Source organism: Strix aluco, chromosome 4, assembly GCF_031877795.1.
Source record: "Strix aluco isolate bStrAlu1 chromosome 4, bStrAlu1.hap1, whole genome shotgun sequence".
In the NCBI taxonomy this organism is placed as follows: domain Eukaryota; kingdom Metazoa; phylum Chordata; class Aves; order Strigiformes; family Strigidae; genus Strix; species Strix aluco.
The window spans coordinates 9,485,866-9,511,341 of NC_133934.1; the positions used below are offsets into that span (position 1 = coordinate 9,485,866).

The 25,476-nt window shown below is 47.3% G+C and overlaps 1 protein-coding gene across 6 annotated transcripts; it reads right to left on the reverse strand.

Moving 5' to 3' along the window:
• Positions 1 to 25,470, reverse strand: LOC141922572 (uncharacterized). 6 transcript variants are annotated; one of them, XM_074821943.1, is made up of 13 exons: positions 25,195 to 25,470; positions 25,062 to 25,110; positions 24,133 to 24,205; positions 23,194 to 23,288; positions 17,322 to 17,382; positions 13,159 to 13,644; positions 11,742 to 11,877; positions 9,244 to 9,332; positions 6,674 to 6,737; positions 5,562 to 5,650; positions 4,326 to 4,438; positions 3,720 to 3,876; positions 1 to 1,517 (listed from the first exon to the last, which is right to left on the reverse strand). In XM_074821943.1, the coding sequence occupies exons 3-13, from the start codon at positions 24,194 to 24,196 to the stop codon at positions 1,366 to 1,368; spliced, it is 1,506 nt and encodes a 501-aa protein (XP_074678044.1). In that variant the 5' UTR covers positions 24,197 to 24,205; positions 25,062 to 25,110; positions 25,195 to 25,470; the 3' UTR covers positions 1 to 1,365. The 6 variants fall into 6 exon arrangements, with proteins under 6 accessions (XP_074678044.1, XP_074678043.1, XP_074678047.1 ...); XM_074821942.1 differs by having other exon boundaries at positions 24,133 to 24,222; positions 25,062 to 25,470; XM_074821946.1 differs by lacking the exons at positions 24,133 to 24,205; positions 25,062 to 25,110; positions 25,195 to 25,470 and adding an exon at positions 21,720 to 21,954 and having other exon boundaries at positions 23,052 to 23,279.
• Between the last annotated feature and the right edge of the window lie 6 nt (positions 25,471 to 25,476).

Consider the following 25,476-nt stretch of genomic DNA (forward strand, 5'->3'; position numbering starts at 1 on the left):
TTCATTTAAAAGCACAGATCTTTTAATAGTAGATACTGGTTTTACTAATGCTTGTAGAGCTGGTAAAGCACAAGTGCTGTGACAAAGGGTGAGGGCTGGCTCATCTGTCTGGGGTTATGCAGCACACCTACTACGTGTATGAATTTTGCTGTTAGGAGACTGGAGACAACAAGGTGGGAAGGTTAAAAGACCTCAGGTACTGATCTCATGGAGCAGTTGAAGCTGGGTCCATTACAGTCGATGGGCATTTCTGAGTGCCTGCTATGCTGGTGAGACCTCAGATGGCCATGAGGACCAGGTGCAGAAAGCTAAACATCACTGAGAAAAAACCTGATAGGGAAAATGTAGCAAACAACGATTTTAAAAAGAGTTGACCAGCCACACAAACACCTACACAATTTGAAATCAGCCCTGTAAAACATGAATTGCATCAGTTTAACCAGATTGTTGAACTGGGCCAACTGCACAGAAGAAAGCTCGGAATGCCACAGCTCTGTGCAGGGAGAACAGGTACAAATCACACATGCTGCTCTCGTGGGTGGGGGACGAATGAAGTGTCAGGGATCAGGGCAAGAGCTCTGCACAGGCATTTAAGCAGTGGGTCTAGTACTGGCACATCTAGGCGTGCAAAACTGTGCAAGCTGTCTTCTGTGGCTGCAGCATGCTGCTCTGTCTGGCTCCAAAGTTTCACTGGCACAGTTTCATGCCTTACCAGTGTGGCTTGGTAAGAAACAATTCCTGTGAGGTGTGGTGGAAGCTCTGAGTTGCTTTTATAGCTCTAGTATGAAGGACATCTTACAGCAGGAAACAAAAGGGACATACTTGTCCAGGAATCAACCATTATTTTAGTTACACCTGTTTTCCCACAGCTGAGAGGAAGAGGAAGGCTTTGGGCTCCCTTTCCTTGACTTGCCCTTGCTCAGACTAATGGTAAAGTTTTGAGAATGAAAAAAATAATTGCATATTCTTGAAGCATATTCATGTTAGTTCCTGCTCAGGTGGAAGTGATTATTGTATCACAGGAACCTTAATAACTGGAGCAGTTGATGCCCACTCAGTTTGTTCAGCTAGCTGGAGAGACACACACATAATTGTTTTTTGTTTTTTTTTCACTGAGGAAAGCAGAAAAGTATTTACTTCTGAATGAAGCTGGGAATTGCAGGGGTAGACTTTTCCCCTCAATCCATTTCAGTTCAGCAGCACAGCTGGGTTGATTAGCACAAGTAGCCACAACTCCAAAATTGAGTTTTAATTTCTCTGCACTTATTTTAGCTCTACAGAAATAGGTTGCTCATAGTTAAACATTTTCCCCATATGTATTGCCCCATGGAAAAAAGAGGTTCCTTGCTGATAGCGTGTCCTAGGCTACCAGCCAGCGTAGACTGGTTCTGTGTGCTCAGTCCCCCCGTAAGTTGTGTGTTGTCCTGAGCCCTGGGGTAGCAATAGAGACTTTAATGATTTCTTGCTATATTCTTGCCTTCTTCTCAGAATTATTAGAAAGACAGCAAGGATTCCACCTGGAAGGTAAGGAATGGCAGTTATTTTCAGATGGAAAGTATCAGGTGACATTTGCTCTAGGGCTTCTCAGGTATTCTCTTCTGGTAAATTGAGGGGGTTTTTCTCCTACGTATTCTGCACGAAAAAAAGATTTGGCTAGCTGTAATAATAAATACTCAACCATGGCATTTCAGATTTACTCTGGAAGCTGCAGAGAATAACAGCAGGTTTTAATGAAATAATTCAGTAACTTTCTTTCCTACTCCCATTTGCTCTCTGCTCTGTGGCTCTATTGTTTTCCACTTGACATCTTACCCATTGCTGATCCCACCAAAGGATCTTGTTGAGAAATAAGTTTGCTCTGTGCAACGCTTACACTAAAGCACAAGAAGGAACTGACCTAGTTAACTTTGAGTCTAGACTGAGATCAGGACTGTCAGGAAAAATTACTTGTCAATTGGGCATAGACATGGAAATAATTGGCAAATATCAAGTACTGTGACATTCTGTTTGTTTGTTTCTGGCAGAAGCATAATCAAGGAAAATTGATCTTAACAGAAGAGCACAAATCTGTCGCTGTGATGCAATATGGCCAGACAAATATGTCCAAATTTAGGTTGTGTGAGCAGACAGTCTCATGGTAAACAATTGATCTGTTAGACCGGCCGTAAAATCCTCGCAGGTTCCTGTGTGGGCTGTTTCCTTTATCCCTCTTCATAGCAAGCTCTGTGACAGGACTTCACTGAGGAAAGCTGTTTAGTGACCCTCAGACTTGTTTATCAGAAAAGCTAGTTAATGGGCCGTTGTCCCTATGTGGGCAGGCTTTTCATAAACTTCAATTTAATCTACTTTTTCTAATTAATACTTCAGATGGCATCTGTTTTGGCAGATTTTTGGACTACAGCCTGGCACCAGGGGATATGGGCCAGTGGAGGAGCTTTCACGCAGTTCCAAGCCACAGCTTGTGAGAACAACCCTCGTCAGCTCCCACCAGGACACTGCAGCCCTCTGGAGATGAGCAGTCAACCAGTGCTGCTAGAGCTACGGCTTTCTCCAGACCCTGCTGTACCTTTCTCCTGTGCATCCAGGCAGTCCTCTCCTCAGGTACCAAGAGAGGAGTTTGATGAGAACAACTAGTACTGCTTTGTCATTGAAGAAACAGATTTGCTCTCTGTTGTTCATTGTGAGTAGTAACACTTCTATTTTATCTCCCCCCCCCGCCTTTTAGCAACAGTGAGCTGGAGTGGAGAATGGGTCTTCAGGAGACACATAACTGTTGTGCTGAAAACACAAAACCCCATGGATATGAGGCTATAATTCTTTATCCACTGATGGCTTAGTCATCTCTATGATCTGAGATGAAAATCTTGTGTCAAGAGAGCTGGTAGCATTAGTGGCACTTACAGTGGGGTTTCTGTTCATCTACCTGTGCACAGGAGACAAGTCCCTCTTTCCAGCTTGCTCGTCTGCCCTTTTTTCAATCTATAGCAGTAACAGTTGCTCATTTGCATCATAACTGTTGTATCTGATTAAACCTCTCCCAAAACTTTTGATTAAACACTACAGAACTCTTATTTTTCCCCTTTGCTAAGACTACAACTACTACGACTACTACTACTATTCATTGTTTTGGAATGAGTATTCATAGTGTAGCTTCAGGGTGAAAAAGCTCATCCACCTGTTGGCTTGCCCTAATGAGCTAAGTACAGCAAGTGGCATGAGGGGTGCTCCACATACTCGGTAGGTGCTGGTTGTCTTTCATTCTGTTGGTTACAAGGCACACAACAGCACTGATACAACCACCACTGCAGCAGGTGACAGAACCCTGTCCTGCTAGCTGCTGCAGCAAGAGTTATGGGGGCAGGGAATGCTTGTAGGAAACTTGAAGTCTCATACCAAAAGGAAATTGTCCTTTTTCCTACTTTTGGGGCACCTGAGAAATTCCTGTTTTGGAGTCCATACACACCTGCTTCCCAAGGACAAACAACGAACAGCATTATGCTAGCCTTCCTTCAGAGCAAATAACAGCAATATCCCTACTTACAAATGGGGAAAGGATTATCATTTGCATTGAAAGCAGCCAGAAAGACCTTTATTAGAAATCCAGGTTTCCAGAAATGTAAAAATACACCATCCAGAGAACGCTGTTGATATAACATGAAGGCGCCCAGCTGCAGTGGAGTGTCTAGTTTTACCAGAGGACAGAGAAGACCAACGCTTACCTGCTGAGAAGATGGCCAGGAGAACGACCATCAGTGGAGTCAGCTGGCAGGAATCCCCTGCCTTGTAAAGGAAGAGCTCCATGCAGTACGCTGGCTCAGCGCTGCCTGCGGGGCAGAAGGCGTCAGGAGGGCACTTGACTGGGTTCACATCTGGGCTCTGCCCAAGAGAAAAAGTAACTCAGCACCAGCAAAAAGGGAAGACTGCAGAAGGTAACTAATGTGAAGGGAGGTGACACTTAAGCGTTGAAAAAAACCAGAAGACAAATAACCAAGAAATGAACCTGCTATCATTAAATGCCCCTGTGGTGGTACTCAGAGTAGGGTAAAGAGCTGAAGGTGTCATCATACAGCATGTCCATACGTCAACCCCCCTTGTTAATGGACACACTATCCTCTGAGGTTCCCCTGTGAGACTGGGCAGCACCAAAGGTGGCACAAAGCCAGACTCCTGGTGTTGTAACTTTAACCATCTCCCTCCATCAGGGCTCAATGTTTAAAAAAAGGAAAGATGCTCAGATAAAAATGGCATTAATTGAAGTGTATTTAGCTTGTCACAGGACAGTATTTGTTAATCCAGGCTCTCAAAACCAGCTGATGGAGACTCACAGGGCAGTAGTGATTTTCTGGGCACAGGTCACAGCTCTCCTTGCCCCACTGTAACTGGTATTCTCCTGTCCTGCAGAGCTTGCATTTGTTGTCGCTGGGACCTTTGAACGTACCTAAAATAGCAAATAAGCACAAAATTAAGATCTGAGACTAGACCCCGGGGCCTTTGCAATTACATATGGATGATTCAGCTTTCACAGCCATAAGGAGAAAGACCATTAAATACTTCATGTGCATAACAAAAGCTGAGCCTGGACTTTGGTACTTGCTCGGTGGCAAAGGGCCAGGACAGAGAAAAAACACTGGGACAGAGGAACTAAAGGATATCTAGGGTCAGATCTTGGCAAAGAGTAAGTGTGAGTCAGAGTACGGAGGGAGATGGGTTTAGTAGTGAGCTCTGGCTTTAAAGCAAAGGAAGGTTGAAACTGGAGGTCAGCAGTGTTTCATCCTCTCTAATTCTGAATTCAAACACCCTTTCCAGCTGTTTGAAACTTGCTGAGCAAAGTTTAAAGCATGGCTCAGTTTCTTAGGCTTTGTAGGAATGATGGGTCACAGAAGTCCTGGATCTCAAAGTGCTAAATGCTCTTCTGTGTGTTTAAAATGCAACTTCACTACGAGAAATCCCTGGTGCTGTCTCCAGAGCAGAGGCTCGCCCGTCGGTGGTTGCAGAGGCAGCTGGACCGCTCAGCCCTCCCGCCCGCTCACCCGACTCACCCGCTGCGGTTTGATGTTAAGACGGTGATACAAGGAGCAGAGTCATCGCCTCACTTCCCCTCATCGACTCTCCCCTTTGCCTCGGGCTAATTCTTGCTGGGTGCAGAGCATCACCCCCCCACCCCCTCCCCGCTGCTAGCAAGTCTGTGGTTTCCTCAGCAAAGCAACCACCACTGATGAAGACACTTCTTTGCTAGAACTGTATCTAGCTGCTGCTTTCGGCAGCCCTGGCACGCAGGTGACCAGCCTTCCTCTGAGCCATTAGCCATGCTGGTGGGGAGGTGTGGCATAGGCACAGCCTCCAACAGCAGGTTCTAGGCAAACTAGGAAGGGCCAAAAACCCCCAGCACCTTCCCCTCCCTGTGAGGGCAACGGTTTGGTCAGCTGGGGCGGTCGTGATGGCAGGGGCCGTGCCCTCCGGGTCAGATGAGATGAGTCTCAGGAATGAATCGCTCCTGATGCTGACACCGTGTGTTCCCAGCTGGGCTAGCGCAGCCCCCCACCCTCCGCTGCAGAAGTTACCTGGCGAGCAAGGCTTGCAGTCCCCTGCCGCAGCCTGAAGAGCCTCTTGCCCACCAGGACAAGGCGGACACACCGTGCAGCTGGTGGTGCTGGGAAGGGGAGAGGAGGCAGACACTGCTGTAGGACAAGCACTTCCAAGACCACACCACCAAAGCCAGCTCTCTTACTTATGCCCAGACTCAAGTCTCCGAGGTCTACCAGGAACTAAGCTTTTGTCATTCTGTGAGTACTCGTGGTGTCTCTCTCCAGTGTGGTTTCTCACATGTCTTAATTACGGCTGTGCACATGATGGCACTTCTGTCCTCTCTTTCATTGCTTATTTACATGAAATTTGCAGGAAGTTGCTATCCCAGAAGGTTGCTATTCCTTAGCAAACTTGTCTAGAACTGGTCAATGGGTACCAAAGGGCATTGGGAGACGGACCTGAGATACAGCCAGGTAAGCCCTGGGTCCAGTCTTGTGGCAGTTTAATCAAAGGTTCAGCAGAGATCTGCTGCATAACACGGGACAAGCGAGTTCAAGGTGAGGTCAGAAGGAAGGGAAGTATTCATGTGCCAATTCACCCACTTTGGATATAAACCCCCCAACCTCCATGCAGGCATCCCTACACGGCAGGGTGCAGAGCACATCACAAGGTACCCCACCAGCACCTCTCCCCAGCCCTCTCTCCCACCCTGGAGGTAACAGCTCAGCCAGGGTAGTTCAGTTACTGCCTTCTGCACATCTCAACTCAGGATAAACAAACCATCAGATCAGCTTAAATCTGCAAAATTCAGAGCGATGTTCAGCTCGATCCCTGTGCCAGCATGTGTTTGTTTATCAGTGGTGTGCAGTGCCCATGCAATGCAGTGGCGTTGGGAAAAGGGGATGGCAGAGGTGGGCTGCAAGCTGATGCTCTACCACCTCATCCCAGGGTACCTCCACACCCAGCTGGGATCCTCACCTCCACTGTACCATCCCTCTCTCACCAGGGCTCAGCACCAATGTCCCTACAGCTGAAGTGGCAGGTGACTTGTCTTCAGTCACTACATTGGGTCTTCTAGCCCAGTAGCTAAAAGAAAACCACCCCTCCCTGTCCACCCAACAGCCAGCATCACAAGCAGACTTCTTACTTGCAGAATGATCCAGGGAGACAAGGCAGACAAAAAGCTGCATTTTCCTTGGAGCTAAAATAGCCTGAAAGAGAGAAGAGTAAGGCTTTAGGATCTTCCCTCCCCCATCACTGCCCCAACAGTGTTGTACCTTTGCTCATCTCCATTTTACAAGCAACCAAATCAACTCCCCACAACACACTTCAGGTGGCATTTCATGGGCTAATTCAGGATGTTTGGTGTTCTATTTGTCAAAAGCCCTGAAAGAGTGATAAAAGTTTCCTAATGACCTCTGCCATGCTGAAGGAAGCGTGGGGGGGTTCAGGCAGATTTCCATGGTGTTACTCTTGCATCCAAAACCCTGTCAGAGACACCCGTCAACCTTCCCAGCACAACAGGTTGAACTGGAATGAAGCTGAAATAGGTGATCCCAGTCCTGACTCCTGGGTTATTCAGCTGGAGCAGGTCTTTGGCCATGGGAAACCCCTCTGGTCACCCCAGCCCCTCCAGGGGTTCTCCCACCCTGGGAAGGCTGGGTGTGCATCTCCTTCCCCCCGAAGGGAAGGACACAAGACCCACCGACCAGGATGGCTCTGCTCAGCACAGCAATCTGCTGTTTGCTCTCCTTCCCTGCACCACCAGGACCACCAAGGGCAGGAGGACACATCCTGCACTTGGGCCACAACAACCCCATGCAGTGCTACAGGCTTGGAGAGGTGTGGCTGGAGAGCTCTGTGGAAAACGATCTAGGGGTTCTATTTGACAAGCAGCTGAACATGAGCCAGCAGTGTGCCCAGGTGGGCCAAGAAAGCCAACGGCATCCTGGCTTGTATTAGAAATAGTGTGACCAGCAGAAGTAGGGAGGTGATAGTCCCCCTGTACTCTGCACTGGTGAGGCCACACCTGGAGTATTGTGTCCAGTTTTGGGCACCTCAATACGAGAGAGATATCGAGGTGCTGGAGCAAGTGCAGAGGAGGGCAACAAAGCTGGGGAAGGGCCTGGAGAACAAATCCTGTGAGGAGCGATTGAAGGAGCTGGGACTGTTTAGTGCGAGGAAGAGAAGGCTGAGGGGAGACCTCATCACTCTCTACAACTACCTGAAAGGACATTGTAGAGAGGTTGGTGCTGGTCTCTTCTCACAGGTAATTAGTGACAGAACAAGAGGGAACGGCTTTAAACTGCAACAGGGGAGGTTTAGACTGAACATAGGAAAAAAATTTTCACAGAAAGAGTGGTCAGACAGTGGAATAGGCTGCCCAGGGAGGGGGTGGAGTCACCATCCCTGGATGTGTTTAAGGGTCGTTTAGATGAGATGCTGGGGGATATGGTGTAGGGGAGAACTTTGTAGAGTAGGGCTGATGGTTGGACTCGATGATCCCAAGGGTCTTTTCCAGCCTGAATGATTCTGTGATTCTGATTCTGTGCAGACCCTTCCCCAGAGCACAAGAAGGAGTGAAATGCCCTGAAATGCCCATGGCCTGGGCACATCTGTGAGTCCCTGCCACACCGACAGGAACCTCTAAAGGCAGGAGAACAGCAGGAGAACAACACTTGGGAGTTCAGATGGTTTTGGGAAGGTGCCTGATGATGCACAACACTGGTCACTGCCGTGGGGACAGAATTAAGGTGCCTGTGTTCAGAGAGGAACACAGATCTGCCTTACACCCTTCAAACCCGCCCAGATTTGCAACAAGCAGCAGAGGCTGCGGCAGAGCACGATGAAAACAAAACAACCTCCCTCTCCCTGCAAGAAAAAAGGAACTTTTTAAATTTATAATTGCATGATTTATGGGCCACCCCCACGAACTCCTCTGTGGTCTAACACAGCGTTCAAATTTGCTGCGTAAAGGGAGTGACATACTGCAGCACTGTCACCAGTTAGACTTTTTTCCTCTCAAACTTAGCAAATGATAGCCAAGGTTTAGGTACCAGCTAAACAGTTTGATGGGCAGATTTTCAAAAGAACAGTTGTGCATGTATGAGGAGCACTTAATTTGTGTACAGAATAGCTGCTGCATTGCACGCGTTAATTAGGCTTTTACATAAGTAAATGCTAGTCTGTTTTGAACATGTTGTTACACTGTCTGTGAACACATTGTACCAGGCTCAGATTGCAGGTACAAAGTAGGTCGCTGAAAACCCTGTTTTTAATGTCTGGGGAACGAGGAGAGTATTACACTTAATATTCAGACTGCAGAAGATTGCCTAACTGAAAACAAAGCTAGTTTAGACTAAGTTTTGCCATTAAAACTAGGGGAATACTTTGTTTTCCTGTCACCCTCCTCCCCCTTGTGCTATAACCGAATTTCATAATCTTCTTTCCTGACTTGCTGGAAAAGGCTTTCATTGCAGTGTTAGTATTAGCTTGTTGCAAACAAAAGCCTGACTCTTGAGATCTGTTCTTTTCATTTTAATAAAAATGTCAATAACAGAATGGGAAGAGAACTGCTATTCTATTTTTAGCCTGAACAAAATAACCTATTTACTCTTCAGTGCTTTTAAGTTACCTGGTAATTGCATCTGGCCACGGGAAAAAGCATTGCATAGCCTGATGAAAATGCATTTGGGTTGAATACAAATCAAAGCGTACCTTTCTCACATGCTCTGCAGGCTGCAGCCCCAGACTCATTAGCGTAATGGCCAAGCGGGCAGGGAAGGCATGCGGTGCTCCTTGTGAAGCTAGGAGAGAAGGGAGCAGAGGTGAGTGCTATTTTAGCTCACCCGAGCCTCTACCCACTTTAAGAGGAGAGAGCAGAGCACAGCTCTTTGTTTCACTAACAAGTCTAGAAATAGGGTAATTATAATGAAGGAGTTCAGGCAGAAAAACAACAACTTGAACTCGCCTGAATGTTAAAGGTTTGGTGAAAACAAAGTTTTCTGTATTATTACAGAATTTCTGTATTATTAGAGAAGTCTGGTGGGCTTGGCAGTGTTAGGTTTATGGTTGGACTCCATGATCTTAAAGGTCTTTTCCAACCTAAATGATTCTGTGATTAACACTAAAGAGATCCTCTCCCTGCAGGCTATATGGAAAGGGACAGAGTCTGAAATCTGGGTCTTGAAAAATGTGTTGTAGCCAGGCTTAAAAACCTTGGTTTAAAGTCAGGCTCTTAAATCCACACTTGGCAATTGAATTGGAAAGGTGCTTGATGTTCAGCATCCATCAGCGATTTTCAAAGAAGCTGCTCCATTGTTGAAAGTCAGGTCACTTAGGAGTCGAAAAAAAGAGCTAAACCATAGGCAGTGATGTGTGAGAGTCCTGACCTTAAATAACAGGGACTGTGGGAAAGGGGATGTAATATGTTAGACCTCTGGGAGAGGGGGAGGAAAAGAGGGAAAGGCAGAGAAAGAAAAGCTATTGCATTCATCGCCAACAGAGCCAAATCCCCAACAACAAGCATGTGGGTATAAGAATTTGTTAACACACTCAGGGATGCTTTGGAGGAAAACAAGGACACTCTCTAATTCCTTCAGAAACCCCAGGGCTGAGCGAGATTTGTGGAAAAAAATAAAAATCAATTGGAAAAGTAGCAAATGCTTTGCTTAAAACAAAGCAATACAGGGCCTGTGCCAGCCAGAGCCGCTCAAAGCTCAGGGGATGCTGGATTCTCCAAATACCACAAAAATGTTAAACGATCCCATCAGAGCCCTGAGGCCCGGGCAGCTGCCATGGAAATGGCCATGGGCCCGTCGGGCACCCTCCCCTCCACGTCCTCTCATCCCTCCTTCTGCTGGTCCCCCCTCCAGTGGGCGTAAGCTGTTTGCTGACCCTTTCTGGTTCCCGGCTCAGCGTTGCCCTCTCCAACATCCCAACAGCAGCATTTATGTGGTGGCCTGGGGACTGCTCCCGATTTTTTTTTTTAAAGCACTTGGGGGGTAAATAAATTAAGGCAGGACCTCACAGCACAAAGAGCAAGGGGGGAGCATGGAGGGGAGGATGAAGGAGGAAGCTGGCAGCCCCTCAAACCCAGGGGGTGCTGCAAACACACCGCATGGTCAGGTCACCCTTTTCCGCGGCCAGGTTTTGTTCCCTCTCCCCAGGGCTGATCTGAATGGCCATTCCACGAGGGACACAGTCCTGGGAAGTGCTCACCACCCCTCCTGTCCTTGCAGCCACCCAAGGGACAAAGTCCACCATTTTCTTGAAATGGACATCGGATACAGCAAGGGAAAACCCGATAGGAAGTGGTGAGAGCAGCAAAGCGTGTGCTCCCGCAGCCGGAGGACACTTGTACAGCGGCCCCGGGACAAGGCAGCCTGCTGAAATTGCAAGGCTGGGCTCTGGCTGGGATGTCTTCTTAGCTCTTCCACACTGTATCAGCTAAACACATTGCTTTAGATGCCAGTGACTTAAATGTAACGAGATCCCTTGGAGCAACAAAATAAGGATTGGGAAAGTAATTGAGCAAAGCACAGAGATGAAGCCAGTTGGCCAGAGGTATCCTAGAGAAAAGCTGAGGAGATGAACCCACACATCACTCCCAAGTGTCTCCCCATCATAAAAAAAAAACCCCAAACACATTCCCTCCTAATACATTCAAAATGCTATAGGGGAAAAAAAAAAAAAAAAGGGCAACATGTAGAGAGCTGGAGCTGCCACTGTGAAGCCCTCGGCACAAGGATATCCACACCAGGGTTTCCTGGTGAGGAGAATTCAGCAGTGCTGAAGAGACACAAACCTTCCCACCTCCACCTGCCCCACGGGGAGCATATTTGAAGCACAGACCAAAAGCAGACTGGGCCTTTCTCCAGAGGCTGGACAGTCTGTAGGTTAGTTTAACAGGCACGTAACTATTTCAACTTTGCAGTGAATTAGCTCCCTGACCCAGTTTGCCACAAAGCCCTGCAAGCAGCTAAGGAGCACACAGCCTCTCACTGCTGCCACCAAGTGCTTTGCACCATGGGCGGGTGCTGGGGCAGTAAGCCCTGAGCTGATCTTTCTCTCAGGGGTGCAAAACCCTGTGCTTCCCCCTGAGAAACAACCCTGGCAGCACTTTTCTTATAGACCAAAAGAGGAGATTTTGCCAGGCGTGAAGTGTTTTGAGAAAGAGCATCCACCACTCCATGTCCAGGAGCTCAGTCACTTACTTGGTGTAATGGCCCTGCGGACAAGGCAGGCACGACAGTTGCCCACTTTCAGGCTGGTAGTGGCCCAGCGGGCAGGAGGTGCAGGCACTGGGGTCTATGCATGAGCCCCCTGCGCAGCACGAGCAGCTCAAGGTGCCTAAATTGGAACAAAAAAGTCAGGATCAGGATTGCGAGACTTGACTTAAATCCCTGTGCTCGTCAGGACAGGTCACTGCCAGGAATGCCGACGTGCTGGGCTGCAACCCCTTCAGCAAGACAGTCCTACAGGGTAGAAAGTGTAATATTAATGCTAATTATGCTGCTGTGCATTGTTAGCAAGCTGAAGAACAGCCATAAAATGATCTAAGGTCTCAAGTCTGTCAATGTGGATTTCTGGTAATTAAGATGACTACTTTATTCTCTTTTGAGGGGCCAGGAGGGTTTTCCTTGTTTCCTCTCCAACATACAAACAAAGGAGAAAAAAACCCCAACATACTCCTTTGGATTACTGATATTTTAGGCTTGCAGGAAGCAGGACTGAAGAGCAGAGGATCTGCCTTAAGCAGGAACAGCTTTTCTTTGAGCACAGGTACCATAGCATTCCCACCAGCCACAAGCTTTTAGCCCGCTCTGCTCCACAAAACAAATCCGAGCTACACAGAGTGATCATGTGGGATTTGCTGTAGCTGCACACAACAGACCTGCCATCCCACTCTTGCAGGATCCAGTCCTTGGTGCTGCAGCGACCAAGGATGGGTAGGAGGAAAAGACCCTGTGGATGAACATCCTGCACATGAGGGAGGTGGGAATTACCTCCTGTCCTCTGAAGATCTACCCTAAAGATCAGAGCTGCTTATTCCTCTAAGTGCCCTGCAGTGGGGGAAGTAAGCAAAAAGTATATGGCTCATATTTTAGGGATTTTTTTCTATTTGGGATTTTTTTGGGGGGTGGGGGTGTTTAAAAAAAAAAAAAGACAACACAAAAAACCAACCATATTACAACATAAATAACTTCTGGAAAAAAGCAATATTATGCACTCCTGAGCACAACAGAGTTTGATGGGGTAGTTTCTCGAGCCAAAGTAAAAAGGTTATTTCTATAGCAGAGATCCTCTTTCAAAGATTCGAGACAGACAGTTAGAGGTTATCCTTATATTTGGCACTGTACCTTAAAATGATGCCCTCTAGCCAATAAACCAGGCTGCGCTTGTGTTACACTTTGTGCCACAACCCAACTGCTTCTTCATCTTACCGGGAGACCAATACAGAGCACAAGGCCAGCAAAGGCCAAGTCTTCAACTTCAGAAAGGTGCAATGAATTAACTCCCACTCCTGCTGCCTGTCCAAGCCTCCAACGCAAGAACATGTGCTGGTTTCACCTCCCTTGGCCAGTCACTTTGCCACTTAACGAGAGCGCCAGGGTGAGCAGGGACTCTTACCTTCGTTGTGAAACGTCCCTGGGGAGCAGCGGGCACAGGCTGTCACATTCACACCGCTGCAGTTTGAGGGCTTGGCAGTGGTGAGGAACGGAGCTGCTGACGGGACCCCAGGAGATGTTGTCACACCTGGAGGGGACACTGGGGTGCTGGTGGATGCAGCCATTGGTCCTGCAGATGCTTGAGAGGTGGCCGTGCTGCCAGAGGTGAGGATGGTCACACCCGTGGTGGCGGGCAGAGTCTGAGCAGGCTTTTTTGTGCTTGGATCAGCAGACGGCACTGCTGGGGACACAACAAGGTTTGCAGGGGTTGACGCCACGCCAGCCGACAATGCTGCAGTGGCAGTTAGGGGAGCAGAGGCCGTGGTGGTGGTTGCACTGGAAGGTACCAGGCTTGATGCAATGGGGACCTGGGTGGTGGTTTCACTGGCAGGTGCTGGGGTTGATGCAGTAGGGACCTGGGTGGTGGTTGTCTGGCCTAAAGCAATACCTAAGAGAGGGAAAAACATCATTAGTGGCCAAATTATTGTTCTCTCTTCAATGGAGGTTTCCCATTAGATCTTTATCAACTGCTTAACCCCTGTGTCCTTGTTTGATGTCCAGAAACTCCCTTCTGCTATGTTCCATTACAAAAAAATACAGAAGCAAGGAGGCAAACATTGGCAGCATCTGAGCATCCCTGGCACATGGCAGACTTGTCAAGCAAATAAATTAGCGGGTCCATGAGGCCACAACTCAGTAGATGCCAATGTCCAAGAGGTCTGACTCTCCTAGATAAAAGGGTGTGAGAATTGTCAGTGACAGCTCCTGAAGACAGTTTACCCCAAGATCCCATGACAATATAATTTAAGATGCTTGTCAAGTAGCTGGCTGTTTTATCCCATCTCCGTTAAAGGAATCAGCAAAGAAAAGTCATGGGTTTAGGATTTTGTTTTAAGCCATTCTGGAGATACATCCAATAAGCAGAAGGGAACCTGCAGGCCAAGACTTGCTTGGATTCTGAAATCCCCCATCGGAGCAGGGACAGCTGTAATCTTCAGAGAAAAAGGGTATTACTGCAGTTCAGGTTGTTTTGCCATAATACATAGTGGTCTGAAACAGTGTCTGCTGATGAAAGCCATCTCTCAGCACACAAGCAGGGGAGAGTTCTCCCACTCTCTGAACACAGGAGAGACCTGTAAAACTAAACATGGAAAGTAGCAAGTTGGTTTTAATTTAGCAGTGTGGTACTAAGCAAAAGAAGCAAAGCAAAACCAAAGTAGCCAGCTCCTGCCACAGCAGCTTGGGTGAGAAATGCAGGGAAGGGATTTACTCTAAAATAACTGCAGCTTCTGAAAACATCCAACTTCATACAGCATCAGTATACAACTGTGGCTGATAACATGGCATTTACATGCTCTTCCAACCAGCACACATCTGCTAAGCCACCATAGCAAGAGAGCCTGCTGAAATAAAGTGGCCATTGGCATGGAAAGTAAAAGGACTATTTTAAGAAATTGCTTTATGGGTTTTAAGGAGCCCAAAGAGCACAGCTGACACCCGAGAGTGGGATGCGGATGAGGAAGGACACGAGCAGGATGAAAAGCTGGGGACACAGAGGGGCAGCACCATCAAGTGGTTGCAGAGCCACTGATCTCTGCAGGCTTCTTCCCAAGCCCACTTCTCCCCCTTTGACTCCTCTCCCAGTTTTGGCTACACCATGAGAAGCTGGGCACCACAGGTACCAGTGCTTAGCACCACCATGGTATGAACAACAACAGCGTGCAGACCAAGCTGACTAGTAACTCTAGTTAAATTTCTACAACAAGATCAGGACACTGAATAAAAGAGTCCTTACAAAGTTGCGATCACATGGAGAGAGCTGGGTGGGAGTGCTCCCTCCTGTTGCATACTGCCTGCTTTGTACTCTGCTGGGAGTGAAAAACACATCTTTCTGTAACTATTGAGTAAAGCAGCAGATGAGCACCCAGCTGTCTGGGCCACTGCCCACGTTTTCTTGCTGTGGCCCCCAAAACAGAGACGCTGAATTTAACAGTGATCATTTTGTGGCTTGCTTGTTTTTCCCAAGCCCAAATCCAAGTGACCTAGAGACGCCAGCACCGGTCCTAAGCAGGAAGAGCAGCTCTGCAGCACCCACAGAGGACACCAGTGCCTCAGCTGTGCCTCGACCCAGCACGGAGATGCCCAATTTCCCTCATCTGCCTCACTTGCCTGAAGGGCTGAAGTCAGTCTGCTCTTTCCTTGTGTCTGGCAATGAGCCAAGTCAGTCCCGGTTTTTATTAAACTAATCTCAAAGTAAACACTAGCAGTAAGTCAAGAGCACCTTCAAGTTCTCCTGGGAAAAGCTCTCAGAAGGACCACTGGGATCAAAGTCTGATCTCCCACACAGCAGCCTCACCCCCATGTTTGCTCAGCTCTGCCAGCCAGAGACACCACAGTGGATTTAGTCACCTTGGACTAATTTTGTTGTTTTGCTGGCTTTTTAGTGGAATATTGCCTTTTCATAAGCTTTCCTTGGTTGGCTGGTTCTGGTGTTAAGTGGTGGTACTGTTAAGATGGATTTTTTTAAAAAAAATTGAAAATACCTTTTCATAACATTTTATTAAAATAGCCATTAAAGAGTTGCTTGCAAAACTTCAGTAGCCATCAGTAGCTTTCAGCTGCCAGTATTTTATAAATTGATTTAAACAACTTCTAGAGAAAAAAGCGAAGTTGGAAAAAACAGTTTTGAGCAACTAGTAAAAATGGGTGATGTTTTCTTTACCAGTTATAGTATCACAGGTGTGAAAAAACAATATTCAAACAACCTTAGTTGCATCAGACCATTTTCTCTCCTGCACTTACACAACCTACACCAGGAAGCAGTGACTTTGCTTTCTGGAGACTTTTTTTCTTTTAGGGGCACTATGAGTCAATAAAAGTATCTCCAGGGACACTTCAAGGAGGGGTCATTTTGCGTGACACCTTGGCACAATGTTTCACTCCAATAGCCTTGAGGATGTCAGGAAAGGTTTCTGAACTCTTAACTACAAAGCTAACCCTTCCTGACTTAGAAGGCAGGCAGCCCTGCAGACTTGCGAGGCACACGGACACCAGCCGAGAACTCACAAAATGCAGAAATAGGGTGGGACGCTCCTTTATTTTTTTTCTTCTGTCTTGCACAACTGCACAGCCTGCCATTCTGAAAAATTAATCACTCAAGCCAAATAAAATACAACAAAGTCAACAGTTACAGATCTACGTGAAGATAATCATCATCTTCGGTGAATTTAACAGGTGAATAACTGGCTCCTGAAATGGAGAGTTTCCCCAAAGTGTTTAATTTCATGAGAGTGGCAGACTACAGCTAGTACCCTGTTGGGTGCCCAGGCTGCCCTGGATGCACGCAGTTAAGATTAGGCTCAGCAGGTAATTGCTCTGAGCAGTTTTGCTCCTTGCCTAGGAACTCTGTAAAATGCAAATTGTTCTAGCAGAGCTGATGGGTTCATACTCCAAAAAGGGAGATGACTGCAGGGCCCCCAGCAGCCTCTGACCCCCTGAATGCAGGTGGTCTGCAGTGAGAAGGGAGCAGGATAGCACCTCACCTTGAGGAGCTTCAGTTGCATGGGGCCAGCCTTGCCCTAGAAGGTCCATAATCTGAAGTGCAACAAGTTTTGCAGATCCCACATAGCAAAAATATTAGCTATAAGAACATAGATTTTTTTTTTTTGATAGGTAAACAGTACAAAGGGCAGAGAAGAACAAGGAGAGGAGTCATGATTACAAAAATATTCAGGCATTTTTATATGTGCTCTTTCTCTTATAAAGACCCACTTACCAAAACACCCCAAGGAAGTGCACATACTGGGGCATCCTGTTCCTTGGGGTTTAAGATAAAGCCATGAAGAGGCCACTGCAAATCCTCAATATGCAAAGTAATAGGGCTCTATTTTTCCTCTTTTTTTTTTTTTTTCATGTAAAAGCAAGTTTTTATATTTACCGTATTCAGCCCACTTCCAACACTGCCTATCTTTCAACACATTTCCTTTCCTGCCTTCCCTCTCCTCTTGCCCTGCCCTTCTGCAGCACCCCAAGATGCTGAAGCCCAGTGCTTTCAAAAGCCCATTATGGCTTTACCCACCTTTGTACTCAGCCAGCAAAGAGAAATGCTGCTTCAGGAGGACTTACCTGTTAAACACGCTGTGGTTAAGCTCCAAAGCAGAGGAGAAGGCCAGGCACTCATTTTTCCCTGAGGAGTAACACAGCTTGTCAAAAGGCAAATCAGCAGCTAATCTCCTACACCCGACTGTTTATTCTCCAGTTTTGTGCCCAAAATTGTCACCTGACTCTGATCATGCGGCTCAGTCAAGTCAACCTCCCCCCAACAAAGAGGGTTTTATATTCAGAGACTGCAACAGGTCTTAAGACATTACTAGCCCTCTCAAAGCGTAGAGCAAACTAAATACTGAGCAGAAGAGCAAATCTAAGCCTCTTCTTGCAGTGTGCAGAAGTACATGCAAGAGAAGCGTCCTGGAGGAAGTGATGGGCTTGTAGAGAGGAACAGGCAGAGCCATGCAGGAGCCCTGTGCCTGGCTGCTGGCCAGCCCCCCGTGACCTTGTCAAGTGAAAGGATTTCATTTTTTCGACACCCAGGATTTCCTGCAAGAAGAAAAACAAGAAGAAAAATAACCCCAGAAGTGTCCATAGTTCAAAGCAGCTCCCATTTTAACTGAGACCAATCATGCCGTAACCAAAACTCACCCTCTGTGAGTGTAGAACTTTCCCAATCAGTGTTTAATTCCCCCCTTGTTGCCCCCAAGGTGTCAAACTTGATGCATCAAGTTGTTGTGGTCGGGCTCAAATTCAACCACCTTGATGATAATGATTCTGAAGGGAGGGCATTAAGTGCAGTGATGCCCCATCCCATTTTCCATGTGTTATCTGGTGACTATCCTGCTTGCTCTTCACACCCTGAGGCTGGGTCCTCCTGCCTGTGCTGCCCAAGGACAATGTCCCCGTGGTTTCCTCACCTTACAGCCCTGCTTTGAAAGATCCCCTGTTGCCCCATCTGTTAGCAATCAGCACTGCTGGGCCTCCACAGCAATAGAGGATTTCCTTCTGCATACAGCTGAATTGCTGGCTGAACATGAGTCAGCAGTGTGCCCAGGTGGCCAAGAAGGCCAATGGTATCCTGGCTTGTATCAGGAATAGCGTGGCCAGCAGGGACAGGGAAGTGATCTTACCCCTGTACTCGGCACTGGTGAGGCCGCACCTCGATTACTGTGTTCAGTTTTGGGCCCCTCACTACAAAAAGGACATTGAATGACTCGAGCGTGTCCAGAGAAGGGCAACGAAGCTGGTGCAGGGTCTGGAGCACATGTCGTACGAGGAGCGGCTGAGGGAACTGGGGTTGTTTAGTCTGGAGAAGAGGAGGCTGAGGGGAGACCTCATCGCCCTCTACAGCTACCTGAAAGGAGGTTGCAGAGAGCTGGGGATGAGTCTCTTTAACCAAGTAACAAGTGATAGGACAAGGGGGAATGGCCTCAAATTGCACCAGGGAAGGTTTAGACTGGATATTAGGAAGCATTTCTTTACAGAATGGGTCGTTAGGTGTTGGAATGGGCTGCCCAGGGAGGTGGTGGAGTCCCCATCCCTGGAGGTGTTTAAGAGTCAGGTCGATATAGCACTGAGGGATATGGTGTAGTTGGGAACTGTCAGTGTTAGGTTAATGGTGGGACTAGATGATCTTCAATGTCTTTTCCAACCTAGACGATTCTGTGATTCTGAATGTCCCATCTCACACACATCACATCCCCCCCCCAAATTCAGGGAACACCTGGCTACTCACATAGGACTGAGGATGCTTAGCATGCAGAGCCCCCCACAGCCACATGCTTGGTGAGCAGATCAGGCACTGTCACATGCTGCCCCTGTCTTTTGTGCTCCAAGATCCTCCATAGGGCTCAACATGGTGAGTCAACAGTTTGTGTGCTCCAACCCAAGCCCGCAGACTTTCCTCGTCCTGGCCCAGGTGGGGTCAGTTTGGCATCACACATGATGCCCTGACAGCATCATGCTGCACCTGTGGTTGCTCCCCCACTTTCTGTGGTTTCTCCCCTACATTGCACAGCTGCTGCACGGGCCAGGAGCTTGCACAAGGGAAGTTTCTCACACAATCCCTGCCTGCGCAGCCCAGCGGCGCTTCCTGCACGAGCTGCAGAGAGACACAGCCCCTGCTATGGGAGATACAAGCACCCACCAGCCCTGCTCAGGGACCTTCTCCGGTACCCACAGCTCTGTCAGGGACACTCTTGTCCTCCTGTCTCCAGCAGCAACACTGTCATGGTAGCTGCAGGGAGACAGGGCAGCCTCAACCCCAGTGTCACCAGTTTGGGTGGGTATAGGTCAGTCACTGACCAGCTGGCTTCCACTGTCAAATATAAACTTAACCTGAATTGCTTACTGCTAGGAAGCAAAATATCAGACTTAAGGACACAGGCCCAGGCCCAGCACTCCACACGGCAGCCCAGCTAGTGGGCTCAGGATCTGTGGTGGTGGACAACTTCTGCATAAGCATTGTTGCAGGATGAAGCAGCCCTGTGCACTGATAAAACACTGACAGCAACTCTCCAGTGAGATTTATTGTTAGAGGAGCCGATGGCAGATCAGTCCACTCTATACCACGAACTGCACCCTCGTTTGTGGAGAGCCTTCCCTACACCCCTCAAGTCCCAGGAGCAAGTCACACATTTCCTGAGCAGCTAGAGCACACACATACATACACAAACTGGAAAAGCACTTAAGAACTGGATGTTGACACTCACCACTGTGACAGTACTTTCACTTGCAAGTTTCAGCCTAACACACGGAAGAGAAAGGGAAATTGCATCTTAATTGCCTTCCCATGCCTCGAAGCCCCCTTTTAGGATAAGCTACCAGAGCACAGCTGGGAGCTGAGGCGGGCTCCTTTCCTCTCAATTGTTTTAGCAACAGGGCAAGTTGGAAATACTCTTCTGACAGGAAAAGTCTGATGCCACTTCAGGGCAGAGAAGTGCACATCAGTTCACTTATAAACTCCTAACCTGCCCTGGCTTGTCTCTGTTGAGATTAAATGCTTTTGCTAGTTGGTTCACAGAGAATAAAAACCAGTGTCATGGCTGATCAAAAACGATGTCCTAGGCTGGCACAGGGCCCTCTTCTTGTCAGTTCAGTTTCTCTTCCGCAGGTGGTGAACCCTGTGTCCACAAATAAACCAGACACTGCCCTGCACCCACAAAACGTGGCTGGCTCCTTACAGGGCAGAGGCAGCAGTGGTGACGTTCTTCCCAAGAACATGGCATCCTGCTCAACCACGCTAGCAGTTTGAGCTCTCATGCGTTGTCTAGCCTGGAGAGGACAGCTGTTGCCCAAGGCTGCCCAGAACCACACCTCCACACAAACTGGGCAAGGAAGTCCCATTAGAGGTTTCATCTACTGAGGGCAGACTTGGATTTCTGAGCTACCCAGGCATTACAAACCTGAGGGCCACCACAGGACCCTGCATCAATTCGCTGCAAGTCACCTGGGTGGTAGATATTCAAGTGACCTGTCTGTTTACAAGGAGAGCTACTTATTTTATAAGAAACACTGAGCAGGAAGAGTCTTAAACACCAGCCCTCTTTGCAATGTCAAGTACGAGCTGCCATCACCTCAGCTTTTGTTAACTGGGATGCAACAGTAAGTGCTGTGGGGGTGAAAATCGCCAGGTGAGGTCCCACCTGCAGTGAGGATGGTGAAAAGGAAAGGAATGCATGAGCTGAGAGTCGATGGACATACCCATCAGCTGGAAAAGGGTAACAGTCACAGGGTGAGCCTCTAAGGTCAGAAAGTCCCTATTAACTGCCAGCAGATGAGAGCAGAAAGATCACTTCATTCTTGTATCCTTCCCATGCTCTTCCCATGATTATCCACAACTCCACTGTCACTGCTAGGGTCCTGGGTGTAACAGACACTTGTTCTAGTGCCAAGTGACTGTCATCACCAAGCTGAGCAAGCTACTGCAAAACTGTCTTGTTCCCATTATGCCAGGGGAAGTGATGGTCCTTGGTGTACTGTGCATCCCGCTATTTGATAAGACTATGGCCCTTTGGCAGTGTTTGCACCCTATTGCTGAGGTAGTACCTGGGGGGCTGGGCTGCAGCAAGGCTGGAAAGAGGAAGATACTCAGACAAACTGAGCTGGCTCCGACAGATAGTTTTCTTGGAAAACAACTTTTCTTCCACCAATGCAGCTTGCAAGTCATACCAAAACCTGGCTGCATATAGAAGAGGTACCAGCCAGCAGGTGTAAAAAAAAAAAAAAAAAAAAGGCACAGAAGAGTTCCTGACAGCCATGGGGTGCACTACTCCATGGGCTGGGTTGGGAAGCAACTGGGAATCCAGAACCCCCTTTCAGATGCGAGGTTCTTCCAAGTCCCTGGTATGTAAATTGAGTCATTAAACAGCACATGAGCTCAGACTTCAGGAACACAGGTCCAACGGCCACCCAACAGTCTGAAGTCAGCAGTGTAAGTGCAGCTTATCCTCTGAAGGCTCTTCAGTAGCTCACCTGCAAAAGCGTGATGAGCACATGCAGTGGGTGCACCTCCCAGGGAGGAGGACCTCGGCTACAGAATTATGGCCAGACTTCTCAACAGTTCTAGGCAGATCTTGAACTTAATGATCAGGAAGGAGGCACCGGGAGTTTCCTTCATTTCAGGGAAGGAGATAAGTTCTGCCATACTGTGCTGCTCCAGAACGATACTGAAACCAGCTTTGCGTCCAAGAGGAGGGCCAAGATACTCCTACACAGGTAAGAAAAAAGCAAGGCAAATCCATCAGCGCTCCTGAAGAAACGCACACATTGTGGTGCTCTGAACAGACATTAAAACTTGCACCTGACCAAACGGCCACATGATGGCACCACAGCTTTGGGGAGCGAGGACAATCACTACACTTCAGAGTCAAGACTAAAACCCTCTTAACCAAAAAAAAGTAGTTGCTGCTCTTCTCAGACTGCACCAGTAGAAACCTCCATCATCGGTGTTGTGTAGATGGAATAACAAAACTCATGAAAGGGAGCTGAGGGAATTTAAGTAATAAAAAGAGTTATAGTCACTTTGAAACAAATAACGCAAACCTTTTTTTATAAATGTGTTTCTTCCATGCTTGGATTTAGAAGGCAGAATTAAAAAAAAAATTAAGAGATAGCCAAAGGAAAGGTGCTGCAGCAGAGATCTGATGGTTTATCCAACCATGATAATATATAAACTAAGTACAGAAATTTGTTGTCTCACAAGCAGGACTGAACATCTAATTCTTAATTAGTCCCCATCAGTTAAAGAAAAGGCCTTAACACGTGAAGAATTCCGAAAGGGACCAGCGTGTCTTGGGTGTAGTCAGTGTTAAGGATGCAGGTCAAACACATCTAGTGCTCTAGGCAGAAAAATTATACAAATTGGTCAGCTGCCTTTAGAGCAGAATACAGAACCACAGAATCGTCTAGGTTGGAAAAGACCTTGAAGATCATCCAGTCCAACCATCAACCAACATTAACAGTTCCCAACTACACCATACCCCTCAGTGCTATGTTGACTCTACTCTTGAACACCTCCAGGGATGGGGACTCCACCACCTCCCTGGGCAGCCCATTCCAACGCCTAACAACCCATTCTGTAAAGAAATGCTTCCTAATATCTGGTCTAAACCTTCCCTGGCGCAATTTGAGGCCATTCCCCCTTGTCCTGTCGCTTGTTACTTGGTTGAAGAGACTCATCCCCAGTTCTCTGAATACACAGAGTAGAAGTATGATTTAATGAAATGAAGGTAAAAGGGAGTAAGTGTGGTTATCTGAAATGCAACTCTCTAGGATCAGACACAGCTGAGACACCAAGAGCATTACCAAGTCAGGAAGGCCACTCAGCAGCAGCTGGAGACTCTCTAGCACATTGCCCATATTCTTGTTGTTCTGTGGGGATTTAAACCCCTGAACATCCAAACCAAAGATGTTGTGTTTTCAGTCCCAGGGCTGGCCAACAACCCACCTCCTTCCTGAAAAAACAGCACATATAAAAGGATGGGGCCTCCCAACAGTGCTCCAGCTCTGCAGGATTCAAACCACGACCCAGGAAAACAGACTCTGTGGAAAGGGAGATGCATTTGTCAATACATAGCTCAAAGAATCTCAAGATAAAGTGTCTTGCCTTTTCCTTCAAGTCAGTGCTCATATACACACATTCATACTGCGGGCAGCTTTCAGCCATCAAAGAGTACCCAACAATACATTCATACTGTGGGCAGCATGAAGTGCTCTGGTAATGCTTCTTAACGTTTAACAGGTCTACAGCTCCAACTGTGAGCTCGCCAGGCCTCAAACTTTAGGAATGCTGACAGGACAGCTGGTGGTTGGTGACAGAGTAAATCAAGGGGGGGATTTCACAGGCACTGAATCATAGAAGACACAGAAAACAGAATCTGTTTAACTCAGTGGGACAGCTTTTAACGGACATCACCAAGGTCTTTGCAGAAGAGACCGAAATGTTTTCCAAGAGTTATGTTGTACCCAAAAGAGGCAAAACATTTAATAACCAGTGCCAGGTAGTGTTGCCTCTGCTGTCAGTGCCTGTAGCATTTGGGGGAGGGAAGAAGGAAACAAGGTTATCTTCCATTTAGGTACAGCTTGGGTCCCATCCAACAGCTCTGGATCAATGCAATGACCACAGAATTTTAGCACAAGCAAGATCAGTTATGAGAGCTTGCGTCTCCAACTCTCCTGCATGAAGAAAATAATTTTTATTGAAAGAGGAAAAAAGAGAGAGACTATGGACTTTAATAACACAAAATAATGGATCAGACACTAGAACCAAACTTACATGCTACTGAGGGTTTGAATCAACCACTCTTAGAGAAACAGATTGTTTTTGTTGTCTGTGAAATTTCTACCAGGAAGGAGTAAGTACATTTTAATACCAAATGCTACTCACCAAATGTTCTGAGAGCCAGATGAAGGAATCTCCTCAAGTTCCTCAGGAGAAGGTCTAGTACCATGCAAGTGTCCTGAAACACAGCAAGTTCTGAAAACAAAGTTTTGATGATGAAAACACCACTTTTTTGCTTCTTGCCTTATTTTTCCCTTCCTGCTCTCAGGAGAGCCTGTACGTGCACACCTGCGTGCACAGGGGCAGGGAGCAGAGTGAAGTCTGAGACATTTTAGGTTCTGTCTAAAGGCATTAGGAATACAGGACAGCTTTAGGACAGTATCCTACACTAGTCTGGCCAGGTCTTAGAGAGGTCAATGTTTGGTCAATCATCAGTCATAAGAGTTAGTACTAAAGCTAAACATGAAAAAACCCTACATGCTTGTACCAGCTAAGCTTGTCCGAAATGTCTAGTGACACAGAGATCACTAAAAATAGGAGTCTGATTCTGCAGAGGCCATTCTCAGAAGGCTAAGTGGCACATAACATGTACCAGTGAGTCACTCATTTGGGCACCAGGAAGCCTCTTTTACAGAGCAAGTGCCCTATGAAATAACAAACAAAATGTGCATCTCAACCAGTTCTCAAAGCTTTGTCCCCAGTGTTCTACCAGAGCAGATGACCTGGAACTGAATTCCCTTCCCTGCTATTTGATAAGGTCGATCCAAAGCAGAAAAGAAAAACCTCAGACTATGTCTGGCACTGCACCAGCACAGGCAAGTAACAGAGCCATGTCACATGGCTGTACATAAGAAAATTGGACTGAGGCCAGCCACACAGCCATATAACTCAGCCTTCATGTTTATCACAGGATAAACTAGGCCATAGAAACAGTATCTCTGAGCATGAAAACAGTTTCTAAAAAAAAAAAAAAAGGCAAAAAACAACGCAAAAAACCCAACCAAACCACCAAACCCAAATCAAAGAACACCCACCTTCTGCAGCACTCTAAAATTGAGAGAAGCCACCGTTGCTGTAATTCAGCTAAAGAATGTATTAAAAAGGAAAAGGGTTTATTCCACACTTTCATACGACATGGGCCATTCACAGAACCTGTGCATGGCATACCTTCCTCCTACCATCAGGTCTAGTCCGGGGCTTAAGTGCTTCAGTACATGCACACCCGCACACTGTGGAGACACATCACCCAGGGTTACTCAGCTTTCAGTGAATCCGCCCAGAAAGCAAGAGCAGGTATTTTGGTAAACCTCCTACTCACAAATACCCTAACCAGCAAAATTAGCATATGTCAACTTTGAAATGCATCTACAGAAGCAATGTGACATAAATCTAAAATGGATACACATTATCATGCAATTTGGCTGTTTGGTCTCAGGCTAGTGGTACTGT

Excerpts from the sequence above, each read along its gene's own strand:
- LOC141922572 (XM_074821943.1), bottom strand. The coding sequence starts at position 24,196 with ATGGTACTAGACCTTCTCCTGAGGAACTTGAGGAGATTCCTTCATCTG. Across the intron at positions 23,289-24,132 it reads TCTGGCTCTCAGAACATTTG|AGTCTGTTTTCCTGGGTCGT; the intron begins GTGAGTAGCATT and ends CCCTTTCCACAG. Across the intron at positions 13,645-17,321 it reads AACCACAGCGTGTTTAACAG|GTATTGCTTTAGGCCAGACA; the intron begins GTAAGTCCTCCT and ends TCCCTCTCTTAG.